This window comes from Delphinus delphis, chromosome 11 (genome assembly GCF_949987515.2).
Source record: "Delphinus delphis chromosome 11, mDelDel1.2, whole genome shotgun sequence".
NCBI lineage: Eukaryota > Metazoa > Chordata > Mammalia > Artiodactyla > Delphinidae > Delphinus > Delphinus delphis.
Genome location: NC_082693.1, coordinates 36845909 through 36865187, shown reverse-complemented (window position 1 = coordinate 36865187; position 19279 = coordinate 36845909). Strand labels below are relative to the sequence as shown.

General features: G+C 41.2%; 1 protein-coding gene across 1 annotated transcript in view; it reads left to right on the top strand.

The window, feature by feature from the left end:
* Positions 1-19279, top strand: part of SLC38A1 (solute carrier family 38 member 1) — a 68093-nt gene that overhangs the window by 16894 nt on the left and 31920 nt on the right. The window contains exons 2-4 of the mRNA XM_060024632.1: positions 5694-5899; positions 14703-14778; positions 15065-15180. Of these exons, the coding sequence (XP_059880615.1) occupies positions 5778-5899; positions 14703-14778; positions 15065-15180 (314 nt within the window). The 5' untranslated portion in view covers positions 5694-5777. The remainder of the gene's footprint in view (positions 1-5693; positions 5900-14702; positions 14779-15064; positions 15181-19279) is intronic.

Here is a 19279-nt window from a genome sequence, read left to right as displayed (position 1 = left end):
TATATTCTTTGGTTTTTTTATATTGTGGTTTTCCCTCTACAATTTTTTAATCAGCTTTTGCTAAACCAATATAACCTCTTATTACTCAAGAACGTGTACCTTGCTCCCTCTGCTGTAGCGAGATTCATCTGAGTGGGTGTTCTGTGCACATCTGGCCTCCATGTCTTCGCCTGTGCTGTTTCCAGTGCAAGGAATGCCTTCCCTACCCCAGTCTAAATCCTACCTATTTTTAGACATAGTTCAAGTCCTAACTCTTTATAAAACCTTACCTGATTTCTGCAGGTTCCAATTTCCTTCCTCCCTCCCCCCACCTCCCTCCCTTCTTTCCTTCCTTACTTCCTTCTTTCCTTCCCTCCTTCCTTCCTGTATGTACATATGTATGTATGTATGTCTCTGAAATCTTTCTGGACTTATTCTTTGTTCTATTGTACAGTTTGGTCTCTATCACGCAAATGTTTTATGATACACTGTCACTTTATATGGGAAGGTCTTGCTTGTTTCAGTAGGTTGTAAGCAACGTAAGAAAGACCAAACCAGGTTTCTCTATGTATCCTCTCCTTTGATGCATATCACCAGGAAGAGTAGAGAAGAAGTTTCTGTATTTTACATTGGTACTATTAGTAAAACGTACCAGTAAGCATGGCAAGATAATAATGCTTCTTCAGAATACCTCACAAGATTGCAGTGAAGGATCAGAAATATTCTATTTGTAACCTATTATAAATGTTGGGAGATAGTAATTGTGGTTGGATTGGCATCAAGATCTTCACATGATGACCCCATTCGGTCTTTTAATTAACTGTATAGTCTGATAATTGCTTCAGTCTTTCAGTGAAACTATAATTCTTTTGTTTCTTAAACTCAACCTGCACTTCCTGTGTCTTTGTCGTTGGCCGTGTTTTCCTTCATTGAAAAGTCTCAGCTCAGGGCCCATCTCCACCTGTCAGTCTCCTGTCCACCAGGCAGTGTGACTGTCTAGCAGTAGTAGGTTGGATGTCAATATATGGCACAGTCAAGCGGTTAAGGAGCATTTGCCGTAATGGTGTAGACCCGTGTTTACGGACATAACTCAGGATAGGAGACCATATCTTGTTAAGTGAAAAAATATGTTTGAAAAACTCTGTGGTATGATTTCCATTTTTGTAAATGTATACATATTTTTAAAACATTTGTACTCATTCTTTTCATTTAACAGATATTTATCGAGTGCCTACTGTGTGCTAGGCACTATATCTATGTGTGTAGAAAAATCCTTGAAGGTTATACTCCAATATATATACAGTGATCATCTCTGCTTGCTGAGATAATAGGTGACTTTTTTCTTTTTATTTGTTCTTTCTTTCATTTGCAAGCTTGTATTTTCGCATTTTTCTACAAAGCCCTGTATTATTTATTAACAAGGAACTAATATACTTTTAAAAAACACTTCTGTCCTTCAAAATACGTACTATGTAATATTACATGAAAGACAGACTAAAAACAGGCTAAAATTCCAATGTTAAATAAAAAAGAGAGAGGAGAGAGAGCTAGAGAGGAAGAAAGAAAGGAAAAGAAAAAAAGAAGAAAAGAAGGGAGGAAGCACGTGAAACTCTAACAGTGACCCATTTTGGGTGGTGGGGTTTCTTGTACAATGTTCGCTCTGAAGATTCTACAGTGGGCATATATTAGCTTTAGAACCAGAAAATTTTTGCTTTCTTTTTCAAGAGCCAGTTCAAATGTGATTTTTCTGTGAAGCTGCCTCAGATCCTTTTCAGACTTTTAAAATCCTTTCATCACCTAGCACTCAATAAGTATATAATAAATGGAATGGATGGTACTTCCTAAGTGTGGCCTCAACCTTAGTGACAGATGTCACTAACTTTGTTAAATTTCCCCATTTTTCCAGTTTTTATTTTCAAGAATAAGTTAGATTTCAGATAGGTTATTTCACAACAATAAAAATTTATCCTAAATTTAAAAAAAAGAAAAGGAGGTTACAATACAGAGAACACACAGAAAGACGAAAGACCATATGAGGACAGATCGAGAAGACAGCTATCTGTAAGCCAAGGAGAGAGGCCTCAGAAGAAATAAAACTTGCCATTACCTTAATCTTGGACTTCTGGAACTGTGAAAAAATAAATCTCTTTAAGCCAAAGGCAAAAATGTATCCTATGTGATTAACTTAGAACTGGCATTTGCCTAATACTGACATAATTTTAGTGGCCAGAACTTACTCTGTTCTTTTTATTCTTTTCCTTTTTGGTCCATTGCACGTGTGTGTGTGTGTGTGTGTGTGTGTGTGTGTGTGTGTAGTATATATTTGTATTTACACACATATATTGATATGAAAGTTTACATTCAAACAGTAGACTCCAGATCTGTTGTTAGTCAACTTTTCCTCTTCTCAGAAATTTCTTGTCTAGTACCCTGTCTCCTACAAGTTTTTAGAGAGAAAAGGACTCCTTAACCCAGATTGGAAACGCCATCCACTGAGTGAACTTTTTTTTTCTTTTTTTTAAGATTTATTTTATTATTTACTTATTTATTTATTTAATTTGTTTCTTTGGCTGTGTCGGATCTTAGTTGCGGCACGCGGGATCTTTGTTGAGGCACGTGGGACTCCTCGTTGTGGTGCGCGGGCTCGTCTCTAGTTGTGGCGTGCAGGCTGTCTCTTCTCTAGTTGTGGGGCGCGGGTTCTAGAGCACGTGGGCTCTGTCGTTTGCGGCACGCAGGCTCTAGTTGAGGCACGCGAGCTCAGTAGTTGTAGCGCGCAGGCTTAGTTGCCCCGTGGCATGTGGGATCTTAGCTCCCTGACCAGGGATCGAACCCCTGTCCCCGGCACTGTAAGGCGTATTCTTTACCACTGGACCACCAGCTAAGCCCCCACTGAGTGAACTTCCTAGCAACCCCACGGTATCACCTTAGTGGCCTCTGAGGGAGTCATACAGGCAAGAGGCCGTGTGCCGAGACTCCTAGGGGTTACCCAGCCCAGTCCACTGTGCAGCTTTCTTCAGAGGGGGCCAAGGGGTGACAAGGGGGCTTAACCTTTCTGATGCACTTCAACTTCTGCAAAGTAAAGACAGGCTGTAAATGCTGCTGCTGTGTGAAGACACTAAAAGCAATTAGTCATGGCCCAGGCTCCAGCACTACCACCCTAGCTAGAAGAATCAGCCCTGAGCTGCCAGGTTAGCCTTAGACCAGGAGTTCGGGGAGCTCCAATCTCCCATCTCCTGGCTTCCTGCTTTCCAGGAGAGGCCCTGCCCTGCAGGAAGGGTGAGGCTCCTGGAATCTGAGGTATTAGACAGTATTTATCTTGTGGAAGCTGTAAAGGATCTTGGAACCAGGGAAGATTCATTCTAGACAGGAGACGATGTGAATGGAAAGGAGTAAGGTGGGGCCTAGCTGTGGGGAAGAGAAGAAGGAAATTCTTTTTTTTTTTTTAACATCTTTATTGGAGTATAATTGCTTTACAATGGTGTGTTAGTTTCTGCTTTGTAACAAAGTGAATCAGCTATACATATACATATGTTCCCATATCTCTTCCCTCTTGCGTCTCCCTCCCTCCCTCCCTCCCTATCCCACCCCTCTAGGTGGTCACAAAGCACCGAGCTGATCTCCCTGTGCTATACGGCTGCTTCCCACTAGCTATCTGTTTTACATTTGGTAGTGTATATATGTCCATGCCACTCAATCACTTTGTCCCAGCTTACCCTTACCCCTCCCCGTGTCCTCAAGTCCATTCTCTAGTAGGTCTGCGTCTTTATTCCCGTCTTGGCCCTAGGTTGAGAGGAAGGAAATTCTTAAAGAAGTATCATTCTAGGGTACTTTCTAGGGGTCCTGAAAATATTATCAGTTAGCAAAATGCTTCTTCGGATATACTAGGATGCTTAGATGGGCACATTGGAGCTTTGACTCTTAACTAGGTTACAGTTATCTATGGAATTCAGGATCAGACAAAATATCAAAACATCCTCCAAGATGGATCATGCATTGGAGGTTAAAAAGAGATCTCGCTGACATTCTGCTTCATTCCATGATCCCCATTGCCTCACCGAGATTATCTTAGTGAGGCTCCTATACCTTTACAGGCCTTACTTTTGAAGTTGCATTTACCTCTTAAAAGGGTTCCTGGACCCATTTCCAATGTGTGTGTGTGTGTGTGTGTGTGTGTGTGTGTGTGTGTGTAGGCTTCCCCACACCCACGATTGTCAACTCAATTCTGACGCTGTCCAGTGGTAGATAGAATGAGATTCTACGGGTCAAGGGCTCCATGCCACAAGGCTGCCCTTCACTTCAGACACCAGTCACAAGCCCAGGTTATTGCCTTTGCTCCTGACTGACTGGCCATAAATCAGAGGTTCCCATGACCCCCTCCTTGGGTTCCATTAATTTGCCAGAACAGCTCACAGCACTCAGGAAAACCCATTTACTCACTAGGTCACCAGTTGATTCCAAAAGATATCAGAGGACACAAATCAACAGGCAGATGTAGAGATACACAGGGCGAGGTCCTCAACACAGAAGCTTCAGTCCTTGTGGAGCTTGGTGCCCAGTACGTGGTGGCGTTCTGGGTCCCTTGTATGGATATTCTTTGAACCTCCTCCTTTTTTTGCTTTTTATGGAGGCTTCATTACATAGGCATGATTGATGAACTCATTGGCCACTAGTGATTGAGTCAAGCTCTGGCCTGTCTCCTCTCCCCGGAAATCACGGGGTGGGACTAAAAATTCCAACCCTCTAATCACATGTTTGGCTCCACTGGCAACCAGCCCCCATCCGTAGGTGCTTTCCCAAAGTCACCTCATTAATATACCAAAAGACATTTATCACCCTCAACACTTAGGAAATTCTAAGGGTTTGGGGAGCTGTGAACCAGAAATAGGAATGAAGACCAAATATGTCTTCTTTATAATAAATCACAGTACCATACCTCTGTTGCCACCTGCTTTTTGATTTGTGATGCTGTGTGTCTGAAACTCTCTACCCCCTTCTATATTATTGGTGACCACTCAGAAATTTAAATCACAGTCATCCATGTGGGAGAAAATGTGAACTCGGCAAGTCTTTCATTTCTGTGAGGAAATACAGTTTCAGGTGGATTAACCTAAATCCCCTGAGTATGAGTTTTTAATTCCCTAACTCCCTGACATGGAGTGATTTCACTGAAGAGACTGATTTAATCTCTTGCAGTTGATGGATAAACGGTTTGCTAAATTTCGGAACACAGATATGTCCTTTGCTGCTTGACCTCCAGGTTGGGTGGTTGATCCTACATGATGCCGTTTATTGAGGATTTGCATTTTTATTAAACTGGGATTGCTAAATCAGACGTGCTTTTGTGCCTGTTCAGTCTGTACCCAGCTATATGTGTGCCCTGTGGTCTGACGCACTAAAATAACCTATTCGCTTTCCTTTTAAACACACTGCTTCATAAAAGGGCATCTCTGTTGCCTACAGATCACATGGTATTCCTATGAACGTGAGCATAAAGATTATGGGACATGACTCATTTTATAGTTAAAAATGGAGGAAGATTTATGAAAGACAGAAAATTTACAGCCTCTATAACTTGATGTACCAAGATTGCTTTAATGCTTTGAATAGCAAAATGTAAAATTATGTTATCAGCAAAGCATTTGTGTGTAATAGCTTATGTGTAATCAGTGGTGATATTCGTATGTTTAATTATTTTTCCTTGTGTTGTATTTTAGGGGTGTGAACCTTATATTTTTGCTGCTATCCATTTGTAAATACACTCAGAAAAGGAGGATTTGGACGACAGGTACTTTCTAAACATGATGCATTTCAAAAGTGGACTCGAATTAACTGAATTGCAAAACATGACAGTGCCCGAAGATGATAACATTAGCAATGATTCCAATGAGTTCACCGAGGTAGAAAATGGTCAGATAAATAGGTGAGTATTTTTCCACGAACAGTTTCTCTCCAGTGAAAGAAATGTCTCTAAAATATCATTCTGGTTTTCAGTTATTCTCTTGAATATTCATTACTAAAGTTATGCTCCATTTGAAGATGTAATTTGAATTTCATATGTGACATCTGTTGGGCATCGTCTGCAATAGCAGATGAAGCAAATAGGAAAGTAATTTATTCATCCTTTCAAATCTTTCAATTGAGTCTAATAAAAATGTATAAATACATTGGACCACAACCAGCCCTAACTTTTCAAAAGCTCTGTGTTTATGAATCAGACCAACTGTTGGAGTTTCACTGCGTGCCATATCTGAATGTGTACTACAGTCATCTGGCCTTGCACACGTTAATCAAGGAATGGTCAAAGTCGCATTTGTCAATGTTCCCATGTTAAAATGACAAATACGCCACTACAAGCATCGTTTGTAATATGGATTTTAAGTAATAATAACACAGAGCCAAATGGCTCTATGAGAAATAGTAGATGAAACAGTACATGAAACGGAGAAATAGTACATGAAAGAGAAAGAAAAGAAGAGATACAGTGAGTGAGGGGAGGTAGGGGGCGGGTAGGAAGAATGCTGGCCTGGCAGCTCTCACCCTTAGCTGTGACCTCAGCAAGTCCTTCCAGCCCTTGGGTCCTGTGTTTCTTAAGTTACAAGAGTAGGACCAAATATCTTTTTTTTTTTTTTTTTTTAATGATTTGGGGCATTCTCTGACCTTCTGATTTTATTTTTTAATTATTTAAAAAAATGTATTTTATTGAAATATAGTTGACTTACATTGTCATGTTATTTTCTGGTGTACAGCAAAGCGATTCAGTTATACATATATATATATATATATATATATATTCTTTTTCATATTCTTTTCCATTATGGTTTATCACAGGATATTGAATATAGTTCCCTGTGCTATACAGTAGGACCTTGTTGTTTATCCATTCTATATATAATAGTTTGCATCTGCTAACCCCAAACTCTCAATCCACCCCTCCCACACCCGCTTCCCACTGGCAACCACAAGTCTGTTCTCTGTGTCTGTGAGTCTGTTTCTGTGTCGTAGATAAGTTCATTTGTGTCATATTTTAGATTCCACATATAAGTGATATCGTATGGAATTTATCTTCCTCTTTCCGACTTACTTCACTTAGCGTGATAATCTCTCTAGGTCCATCCATGTTGCTGCAAATTCTGACCTTCTGGTTTTACAGCCAGCTTATATGGATCCCTTAGCAGGAAGCTTTCCAGCTTGGGAGTTAGTGGTGAGGTTTGTTTGAAGCCTAAGGTCTCCTAAAAGGCTGGGAGGAGAGAGTGGAATATACGGAGACTACTTACTAGAACACCAGCCATGCTACGCTTGCGGGAGCGGGGTCAAAAGGAAATTGGGAGGAAGATGAAAACCAGGCATCTTCACAGAAATCATTTCTGATAATCTGCTCTGCATTCTGATACAATGTGTCATTGACTGGGCTGCCATCATTTACAGACACTCAGAAGTTTCAGCCCTGCCCCTCCTCCTTGTACTGTTCCTTACATATTCTCAGAGGTTAAGTCTCCAACCCAAATACTTCCTCATTGCCATCCAAGTATCATTCACCATGTGATACTTCTTAGTGTTGAACTCAAGTTTGCTTTTTTCACCTTTTCCGTGTAATTTTTTTTTTTCTTTTTTTGCGGTGCGCGGGCCTCTCACCGTTGTGGCCTCTCCCGTTGCGGAGCACAGGCTCCGGACGCGCAGGCTCAGCGGCCATGGCTTACGGACCCAGCCGCTCCGCGGCATGTGGGATCTTCCAGGACCGGGGCACGAACCCGTGTCCCCTGCATCGGCAGGCGGCCTCTCAACCACCTTTCTGTGTAATTATTAAGAATAACTACCATTTCTTGAGTGCCAGATGTGATTACATATATTACCACTTATCCTTATAACATCCTTCAATGTATTCTTTTGCAAATAAGGAAAATTTAAAAATTCAGTGTACCATAAGAAAATGGGGGCTCAGAGAAATAAAATAAGTTGCTCAAGGGCACACACAGGTCTGTCTGAAATCCCTGTCTTTCCTCTCAGTCCTGCTGCCTCTGATTAAACTGCTCGGGCGTGAATGAGAAAGATAGTCTCTACTATCAATTAAACTCTGCTAAACTCTACCAGTGCTATTTTCTGCTCTGGGCCCCTGGGGTGTTCTGTAGTCACTGCTGACCTGCAGTTAACGGTGGTGGATGGGATTCCAGCTATTTCACAATTAGCACATTATAGGTTTATAACAAAGCTTCATTCCCAAAGCAGTGTAAACCTTGAGGACCTTAAAATGAGAGTCTTTTATAATATTCAGCTTAAGATCTGAACTTGATATTTAAAAGTTTTACTAAGAAAAAGTATTGTTTGGGAGGTGATAACCTCTTGCGGTAGGGAGAGGCACCCCTTCTCGCCCCTTGGGGTGCCTGCCAGGGGAGCTCACTTCCCCAGAGACCATGACTAAGACATGGACTGTACAGCCTCCTGATTTTTGGAATTTGGTTCCACTGTCACAAGTGTGGTGTGATGCGTTTATTGCTTTATTTTATCTCCCCTCTTTCATTGACATGGTTTATGAATTTTGCTTCATTTCTGGCTCTAGAACAATGAAAATTTAAAAACAACATATTACAGCATGAAGCCAAAAAGGTAAATAAAAATCAGAGAAGACACCCACCCACACACACACACCCCCGTGATTTCTGCAAAGCTACACCTAATACTTCTGACTCTTCTGTTAGCTTTTTCACATTGGTGGGAGGAAGGTAGGCCCAATTATATGAATCTACGAAAACCGTCTCCCAAAACAGTGAACTTCTAGGTAACAGTACCTTTTATTAGGAAGCTAGAGAAAATGTTGAAAACAAATGTTGACTTCTCATTAGCTGGCGTATAACTGATAGCTTTGCCTGGAAACTCCCTACTAGGATACCTTAAGAATCATTTTATTAAGTTTAGTTAAAAATAGAGTAGAGGGGCTTTCCTGGTGGCGCAGTGGTTGAGAGTCCGCCTGCCAATGCAGGGGACACGGGTTTGTGCCCCGGTCCAGGAGGATCCCACATGCCGCGGAGCGGCTGGGCCCGTGAGCCATGGCCGCTGAGCCTGCGCGTCCGGAGCCTGTGCTCCGCCATGGGAGAGGCCACAACAGTGAGAGGCCCGCGTACCGCAAAAAAAAAAAAAAAAATAGAGTAGAGCCATTTGGGCATTAGGACACCTGCTCTTATTCCAGTTCAGTTGTTTTATTTCATGCCCTAATTTGTGGGTTGTAGTCATAGAAACCTATACCTGGAACAGCAAAGCCTTTTTTTTTTTTTTTTTTTTAACATCTTTGTTGGAGTATAATTGCTTTACAAAGCAAAGCCTTTTGAAATGTCCACTGGACCAGTACTGCTGACATTTTAATGTGCATGTGAAACACCCGGAAACTTTGTTAACATGCAGATTCTGATTCAGTAGCTCTGGTACTGGGCCTGAGATTCTAATTTCTCACAAGCTTCCAGGTGATGCCCTTACAGCTGGTCCATGGACCACATTTTGAGTAATGAGCTCTAGACATTCCTCTAGATGTGAGCTTCTTGAGAGAAGGACCCATCTTAATCATTTTTATATCTCTTGTACCTTGTAATGATATGGTAATAGTGCCTGGAGAAGGGCAGGCATTACAAAGTATTTGTTAAATGAAAGAAAGAGACAGAGACAGACAGAGAGAGCAGTTAAGTGCACGGTTTGGATTGCAACTTATATTGAATCCTGGCTCCATCCATAGGTCTTGTGTGATCTTGTACTTTAAGCCTTAATTCCATCCCTGTAACACAAGGATAAAAATAATACCTGACCTCCTGGGATTGTTGGGGAATATTAAATGCAATGCTGTTTGTAGGTTAAGGACTCAGGCTGTACCATCAGCCTGCTTAGGTTCAAATCATGGCTCAACAGTTTAGTTATAATGTAACTTTGGTCAAGTTACTTAATTTCTCCAAAATGGAGCTAAAAATAGTACTAACCACATGCAATTATTGTGAAAAGAGATGAGGAAGCTCATGTAAAGCACTTGACACGGTGTCTGGCAAGAGTAAGTCTTTTAGTACGAGGAAAGTCTCTAACAGTAAACGTGCACCCCTCTTTCTTTGGCAAGCACTTCTTTCTTCTCCACCCAAGGACTAATAATACTGTTTTAGGTTTGGGGTGATTGTTGGTTATTGTTATCTTAAAGTCGTTGAAATATTAATAGATTATCCTAGCTGTAGCCAGGCAAATATTCACATATTTTAATATTTATCTACCGTTGCTCTAATCTCCATGAATACTTATTGTTGTTATGACCCAGGAAGCTTCTAACAAAATTTGAGAGTCTTTCATTAAGATATTTCTTAATGAGGGACTCTTGTCACTACACCTTACATCAGCCTTTTTGTTCCTTGGTCCCTGTATGTCTTCCGGAGTTCATGAACTACATTTGTATCATCGGGAGGACCCTTGAAAAGTTACCCCTTCTCTTCTTCTAATGTCTTTTCTATACCTTAGGGAAGAAGATACCATAACTTCTTCCCATATTCAGTTTTCATTTCAGAAAATTCTTCCCTGGCTTTAATTGCTCCTGCTACAACGAAAAATCTGTTTTCTCCTATTTTGGGGAGAGTTTATCCACCAGATAAGGCTTTTCTCACCTCTCAGTCTTCTCTTTAAATGCCTTTAAATGCCTATTTCTTTAATTCTTTCATGTTTTCCAGTCTCTCAGTTACATGCTTCTTTCCTCCTTTTCTCTTTTCCTTTTTTATAGACTGTTAGTTTCAGGGAAAGAGCTAGGAAAGGTCATTTAAGTTCAACCACTCATCTCTTTCGTGTTATAAATCTTCCAATGGAACACTATAACCTAGTAAGAACCTGACTGGTAGAGATTAAAATAGGAGGATTATCTTCCCATTGTACAACCCATCCTTAACTGGATTGTTGTTGTTGATTGATTTTTGGCTTCAAAGAACTGCTCTATATTGCTTGTCTCCCTTCACACTACCTCAGTATAACGCCTACATCCTTTTTAAGGCTTTGTCTGTTGAAGGTCAGCATGACAGCCACTGTAGATTTTTGTTTTGTTTTGTTCACAGAACAATTGGCTACCTAAGAGTTGATCAGATTCTGCTTTATGGGTACAGAACGACCCACTGAAAATGCTTTTTTAATAATACTTTTCATTCCCAAGACCGCATGTCAAAGGCACCTTCTCCAATAGCTCATTTTTAAGTCAATAAAGAGGTCTTTGCCAGAGGTCAGTGCTTTTTAACATGAAATTGCATTTTTAAAATGGTGAGATAACAGAAACTTGTGATAAGCTGCTTGACCTAGTTATTATAAATGGACTTTTCCATTACAAAAAAAAAGGTTGGTTTTATTTTGTTTTAAGAAAAAGTTTGCAGAAATACAAAGCAAAGATCGAAAGGCAGAAGAACAAGTTGAAATACCGTAAAGAGAATACAGAGGCTTTATCTGAGTACTCCGTTCTTACTGAGCGAGATTTCCCTGCAGCCTAAGCTACGCCCTAGTTCCTCAATGGAAGAGGCGCATTTGGTTTTTGGAGGGTTCCTCTGAGCTGCTAACACATGGGCAGGTACATAGAAGGAGGAGCTAAGGGAGTGAGAACATGACACCACCACTCTGGATGCAAGATGAGCTTAGTGCCACAGTCTGTGCTACAGAAAAATCATAAGTAGGTCAGAGTCAGAAAACTGCGTTCAGACCAGAACATCCGCAGACTCATGGAAGATGAGGGTTGTGAACGGGCAGGAAGGCATTGGCAGGGAGGAGGATGGAGGGTCTCTTGAGGGGAGAGTGGATTCCTAGCGGTACTCGTTTTTCAGTCTCTATTCTCATAATGCCCTGGTCTTATCTTGATCCTCACCGCCTCTTGGGAAGACCATTTGGAAGAGCAGGGGGAGCTAAGATTGAACAGTGGGGCAAAATCAAATTCAGCAGTACCTGGAATTTGCAGGGCGAGCAGTTTGGACTCGAAACTTTTTCAGTGGGAGCACCAGTGAAGATATTTGGGAAAACCTATTAAGTCTTACTGTAGAAAATAGACAGAAAGAGGCAGAATCGGGAAGCACTCAAAGCACTATTTGTTTTAATGTGCTTTTTCATGGTTACTCATCACAACAGCTCTGCAGGTCACTTGCATTATTCTCATCCTGCAGAAGCGCTGCCGCAGAGAGCTGGCAAGCATGCAGGGGCCTCTTCTTCCTCCCCTTCCGTTGCAGTGTTTGACCCTGTTGAATGCCCCTGCATCCAGGTGCCTTGATCCGGTTCTTCTCTATCAGTCTTCAGCCGCAAGTCTGGGGAGCATTGGCAGGCCAAGAACTTAGATCTGCCATAATAGGAGGTTTACTGGTGTTTGGTTTAGTTTCTTTGAAAACGTTCGGGCTTTCCCCTTAATTTAAAAACAATGGAGATTCTCTTTGAAAAGCAAGTCTCTCTGCAAGAAAGGCAAACAGGGGACCTTCTGGATAATGATTTGGTAGACTTGAGTTGATTGTTGAAATTAGCCTGATTGCATACAGTCTTTTATTTAACAGCCACACTAATATGAGTCAATTTCAGTTTGGAAAGTCCAGCACCCCCATTTCCTTGGGCCACCTGGGTGAAAAGGAAGGCTGCTCTCCCGGTCCCTCTCCAGCCAGATCTGTAAACCTCAGTTCTTGGGAAAGATTGAAAATGTTAAGGGCAAAAGAAGAGCCAAGGCTAGAGAACTGCCAGACGGGTCTCCAAAGACACAGCTTTCATTATGTCACTCTCTTGCTAAGACCCTGCAATGCTGTTTCTCAGGCCTCGGCCCTTTAGTTTCCTCGGGCTAATCCCACCCAATAATGGTTTTTCCTTCTCCGGCTTCCTTATCTCATCTCCATTTTGCATGGCCTGATGTTCCTATTCTGGTGTTAGCTGGTCTGGTCTCTCCTCAGCTGGAATGTCAGCTCCTGGGTTTCCGGAGACCAAGGTTTTCTTCACTGCCTTTTCATCTCTGACAGTCACTGGACAGGTCCTAGGCAAAGGCAGATGCTGAAGGAAATAAACCGCAGGCTGCGCCACTCATACCAGGTGGTGGCCTCAGGGGAAGTTCATAATATCTATGTTGCCTGGCTTTGGTTTCTCCTGGCGAAATAATGCAGACCTGAAGAATATGGATTAAAGATGAAAACGGTAGACAGATAAAACCAACATTAATGATATATATCTTTCATTAAAACATGGTTTATGGTGAAATATAGCCTCATTAGAAAAAAGCATATGAGGGCTTCCCTGGTGGCGCAGTGGTTGGGAGTCCGCCTGCCGATGCAGGGGACACGGGTTCATGCCCCGGTCTGGGAAGATCCCACATGCCGCGGAGCGGCTGCGCCCGTGAGCCATGGCCGCTGAGCCTGCGCGTCCGGAGCCTGTGCTCCGCAACGGGAGAGGCCACAACAGTGAGAGGCCCGCGTACCGCAAAAAAAAAAAAAAAAAAAAAAAAAAAGCATATGAAAATATAATGTATAGTTTAAAGATATATGCCTCTTTAAGATAGTCCAATTCAAATGGCTTTATATTTATTAGTGGAAAACGCACTGATTATTTCTTACTTAGACCAGATAATAAAACTTCCAGGAGAGCCGAAAAGCACCCCTAACATGTCTTAACTAATACATGTGCAGTTTGCTTATGAATAGACTTTTCTTTGACAATAGCACTTAAAGTTCTGATATTAATCCCGAATGTATTTGCTGGTCCTTCGAGCATTCCGAATTCCTCCTTCTGTATATTTGTGTATACTTTACTCCACTCACCCTGTCTGAATCTTTCCCACGTGTTGCTCTTCCTCTGTGCCTGGAGCTGTACTTACGTTTTACATGTGCTCTCATTTAATTCTCCCAGTAACACTATGAGATAATATAATAGCGTCGTTCCCGTTTCACAGATCAGGAAACTGGGGTAGCATACTCAGGCCTTCAGAGCAAGTGAGAATTTGAACTCACGTTCTGAATCCCATGCTTGCTTTAAGCCCTACTAGCTCTGCCTCTAACCATGGACCGTATGCCCTGCTTCCTCCACCATAATTTCCTGTGGGCTACTGCTGCATCACTTATTACACACCCCCATATCTCCCACATTGCCTGGTCTAGTGACTCGCATATAAGCAGGTGCTGAAAGAATGTGTGATGGGAAAAGAGTTGTTTTCCTTTTTGCTGGGGGGAGGGAATTCCTATGTAATACCTTTGTGCTCCAGGAATGTGAGCTCAGAAGGAATCCTGCCTCCAATATTCTTTTAAATGCCAGCTTTATAGTATTCTTGACATCATCTAATTTTCCGTTAGAGAACAATCTATGTAAAAGTTAACTTGCATTGCATATAATGTTTTAATTTATTAGTATTAAAATGATTCAAAATCTATAGCTCTTTTTGACTTACGGTTGTCTTTCATTTCCTCTCAAGATGAGCACCTGCTGTTTGCATTGTTTTGTGCTAAGTAGAGTGAGGGATATAAAAAGGAATGAGGCAAGGTGTCTGCCCTTGGAGCACATTTAGTTTATTTGGTAAACCAAGAATGTGGACAACTAACACTGGCAAAAAAACCCAAACCAAAACAAAAATGAGGTAGGGAGAGTGGTTGAATAGGACTATAAACTCTTAAGTAACTGGTTGATAACTTTTTATGTGTGATGTTTTGGTAAGTAATAAATCATTTAGTCATGATGTTAAATTTTCAAGTCATTATCATGAAATTAAATCATAATACGTCTCTTTACAGCAAGTTTATTTCTGATCGTGAAAGTAGAAGGAGTCTCACGAACAGCCATTTGGAAAAAAAGAAATGTGATGACTATGTAAGTGTCATTATAATAAAGTTTGCTTATTTTTTAAAATTACGTAAATTGTGACAGATGTTTAATTCATCCAGCATAGTACCAAAAACATAGCTATTTATTCACCGGGTTATTCCTCGGAGCCTCTGTATTTTCTCCTAAAACCCATTTAAAAAAAGTAACTAGACCACTAAGAAAGGATTCCTCGAACTTCATTTCCCTGTTGGTTCCTGGTAGTGCTTTCTTTAAAGGCTTTGGCATGACGATCTGTCTTGAGGACTCTTTTGCTTAATGTGTCTCTGTTCAGATTCCAGGAACAACCTCCTTGGGCATGTCTGTTTTTAACCTAAGCAACGCCATTATGGGCAGTGGGATTTTGGGACTCGCCTTCGCCCTGGCAAATACCGGAATCCTACTTTTTCTGTGAGTGTTGACACTGCCGTGCCTTTCATTTAAAAAACTGTATTTTCTGTATGTTTCTGTTCATACACAGAAGACATTGGAAATATTTCGAAATAGTTCTTATTTCTTTCTATGTTTTACTAACTTGGCTAAGTTACAGTGTATCCTTCTATATTGTTTGTTTGAATGATTTTCGAGGAAACACCTCATATTTACAAGAAAGTAAAAGGAGAAAATGTTTTCATTAATCAAAAATACCAAAATAAGCACTTGCAAAAAAGATAAAAGATTTGAAAATAGCACTTTTTGTATTTTTGGACTCTAGACTTGTCACTTTAAATCTCAGCTCTCAATAAATGGTGAAAATATTGAGGTGTTTAATCCATCCAGTCACCACTTTGGTATTGGATAGCTGTGGAACACATACTATATCCAAAGGTAACTGCAAATTCGTTTGTAAGAAATATTCAAGAAGCATAGATGTTTTCAGTGTTTTAAAGATGAGAAATTATTCTGTACTCTCCCCCTGAGATTCAGTGAAAAGAAAATGGGCAATTTTCTTCTGAAATAAGTTCATCTCAAACTGTCGAATGAGATTTTCTGCAAATGTACAGAGGGCTGAATTTCAGTTGGAATGAGATGAAGACAGATCATTACAATTTATACCAGGAAAATTCCCACCCAGCCTGATTTCTCTGACCTCAAAGGAGTAACAGTGGTGCTTTCACCCCTGACGACACTCATGCTCTTCACTGGGCTTGCCCAGTAGTCATCATTGTCAGATCCATCATTTCCTTGGAAGCAGTGACCAAAATGTCTACTAATCCTGCAAGTTGTGTTTATTCCTTTAGAAAGACTTAGAAGACTGTGATGGAAGTGCATTGCTACCCATTCCACTACTCAGGCATCAGAAATGCCCATCCAGGCTGCACCATATTGGTCCACAGCACTAGGGATTAATAGTCATACTTTTGTGTGTAAACCCACTAGAGGTATCCCTCCTAGAATCAGAACAGCTCTGTGTAGGACAGCGAATCTAATACATTACCTTCCTCTTGTCAACCTAACCAGTAAACCCAGCTGTAGCCTCCTCGCTTTATTGCCCCGGCTGGATCTTTCTAGGTGGTCTTTCTGTTTACGTATATCATGAGCCAAGTGGCAGGTTTTAGGGTAAAATGACAGGAGTTGGATAAAATATTTCTGTGGTGATACTTTTTTTGTATATGTGAAATTCTGACCTTGTGACGATACCATAGATGGAGTTTGAGTAGCTACGCTTGTGAAATTCAGTGCATTGACATGAAACACCTGGCTGCTAATCTCAACTCCTCTTCTGAATTGGCTGTATAGTCCAGCAAGTTACTTAGCTATTCTGAGCTTCAATTCCCTACCCTTTGAAACAAGGAAATTGCACTAGAAAAATCTCAGAACCCTGTTCACCTCCAAAACCCTATGGTCTGTGACAATTTTCAGTCATTCCAAAGCTGGAAATATGTTTGGTTTGGACATGTGTTTTACACTGATTGCTTTCTTTTTAATTATTGTAATATATCAAGTAGTTATATGTTAACATAGGATAAAGAGTCATTTCTTTGGTGATGATAACAAGAACAGCTCTTGTGGCTCTTACTCTATGCCAGAAACTGCTCGGTGTTTTTGTTTTGTTTTGTTTTGTTTTGTTTTGTTGCGGTACGCGGGCCTCTCACTGTTGTGGCCTCTCCCGTTGCGGAGCACAGGCTCCGGACGCGCAGGCTCAGCGGCCATGGCTCACGGCCCAGCCGCTCCGCGGCATGTGGGATCTTCCCGGACCGGGGCACGAACCCGCACCCCCTGCATCGGCAGGCGGACTCCCAACCACTGCGCCACCAGGGAAGCCCTCTTCATCTTTTTTATGTAGCCAGGGCTTTTGTTTTTATTTTGTCTTTTCTGGACACTTGCCAAATCCCTTTGTTCCCAGTGTTTCACAATGCTGTGTCTTGCTGTGCGCCTTTTTTCCTCCATTGTGTCAGGCAGCTGGTACATCTTTTCTTTTAGAAATTCATGGTCTTCAGTTCTGGGACATTTTCTTACATTGTTGTGTTGATGAATTCCTTCCTTCTCTTTCTCTTTTCTCTCTTTCTGGAACTGTTAGCAAGATTTTGGACCTTCTGGACTAGCCCTCTAACTCTTTATTCTTTTCTTTATTTTCATTTCTAAAGTTTTTCACTGTACTCTCCGGAATATGCCACCAATTTTTTTCCAACTCTTTACTGAATGTTTTATTTCTCTTATTATTTTTTTATTTACAGGGGCTTTTAAACTTTCTTTGAATGTTCCCTTTTTATATTATTTTGTTTCTGTTTTACAATTTCATTGTTTTCTCTGAGGATTCTAGTAATGGTTTTTCTCTCTTATGGAAAATTTCAGACATCAAGTAGAGAGTCTAAAATATCCCTGTATTCCCTTCATCTCATGACCATGCTTGTTTAGTCAGCCCCTCACCCAGATTGTCTTGAAGCAAATCCCAGCCATCACATCGTTTCATCCATAAATATTTCAGTGTACTTCTCTAATATATAAGGACTGTAAAAACATAACCATGATATGCCGTACCCAGAAAATTAACCACAGTTCCTTATATCATCAAATACCCAAACAATATTTAAATTGCTCTGCTTACCTTATTTTTAAAAAGCAATTGGATTGTTTAAATCAGTACTCAAATAAGGTCCATATACTACAATTGGTTGTTATGTGGTTTAAGTCTCTTTCACTCTATAGGTTCCCCCATTTTCTTCTGTTCTTTTCTGCGCAGTTTATTTGTTGAAGAAACCGGACCATGTGTCGTATAGTGTTTCCCATAATCTGAGTTCTGCTGATTGTATCCCTGTGATGCAAGTTGATTTTTCTGTTTATTTTGGACTCTTTCATTTTAGAATCTTTCCTTAGATGTCAGGTTGCCCTTCTCTGTCTGCTGTATTCAAGAATTGCAGGGGGTGGACTGGAACAAGGCTAATTGGAGCCTGGTACACATGAGTGGGGTTTGTTGGAAATAGCTTCACTAGAGGTGCTGTCAGTAGCCCTTTCCTTGGGGAACCAGCCGTGTCAGTTTCTTCTTGGCTCTTCAGATCACCCAGGGAAGATCTTCCAGTCACCTGCCTGTAGGGTCTGGGCACTGCTGCCATCTTTATGGGAACCAAGTTGGGGGAAAGGGCTTGGGTGCATATCTCTGTGCATGTGTCCACCCAATCCTAGTTTTCATTACAGAACCCCTCCCTCACAAGTTGTGCTGAGTCCCTCGCTCAGAGACTTACACTTTATACTTTTCAGAGAATATATTTGCTGTATATTTATGTATCTTTTGCCAAGATGGGAGAGGAGCAGTCACTCTGCTTTACAGAGTAGGTGCCTGGTCTGGGGAATCTAGCTATTTCTTGAAAGAAGTTCAACAGATGCTCTTTATTTTAGTTCATGCTGTCCATTGTTCCCTGCTTCCAGTAATGCCACCAGGGCCTTTTGGGAATTCTGTGGTGTAAATTGGATTGGTCTTGGCTTTCTCCACTGCCAATTTAAATAAGACTCAGCTCTGTCCACTTTCCAGCTTCCAAATTTTTGTTACTGTCGTCTCTTCTCTGCTGTTCTTACTATCCTAGCAGTTTTATGCCTTAAGAAATCGCTTTACTGGATTACTGGGGCCAGGGGAGCAGGAGTAAATTCTTGTTTTCAACCTACCATTCCTGGAATTTGGTTGATTTTTAGTTATACTGGTTCAGGGATAAGTGATCTCTTATCTCATGACTTCAGTTTCTGATTGAGACCAAGAATTGGGTAAAGGTGACTTTTAGAGTTGCGGGAAGATTTCCTCTGGGTAAAACTCTCATAGGTTGTTTGGTTCTTTGCAAGACGCATGAATAGCAAAGCACAACACACCAAACCTTCAGGTTAAAGCTCATGAAGGTAGTTGTATAGAGACCCAGACGTACAAGTTTTTCACAGAATGCAGAGCTCTCCTACCTCAGAACAAGGGCTCCCTCTGTGTTATAAAACCAGCTGTTCCCACAACTGCTCAAGCCAAGAAGCAGTTGGCAGGAAGAAGATAATTCATCTGGTGCAGGGCCCCGTTCCAGACTCATCTTGGCCA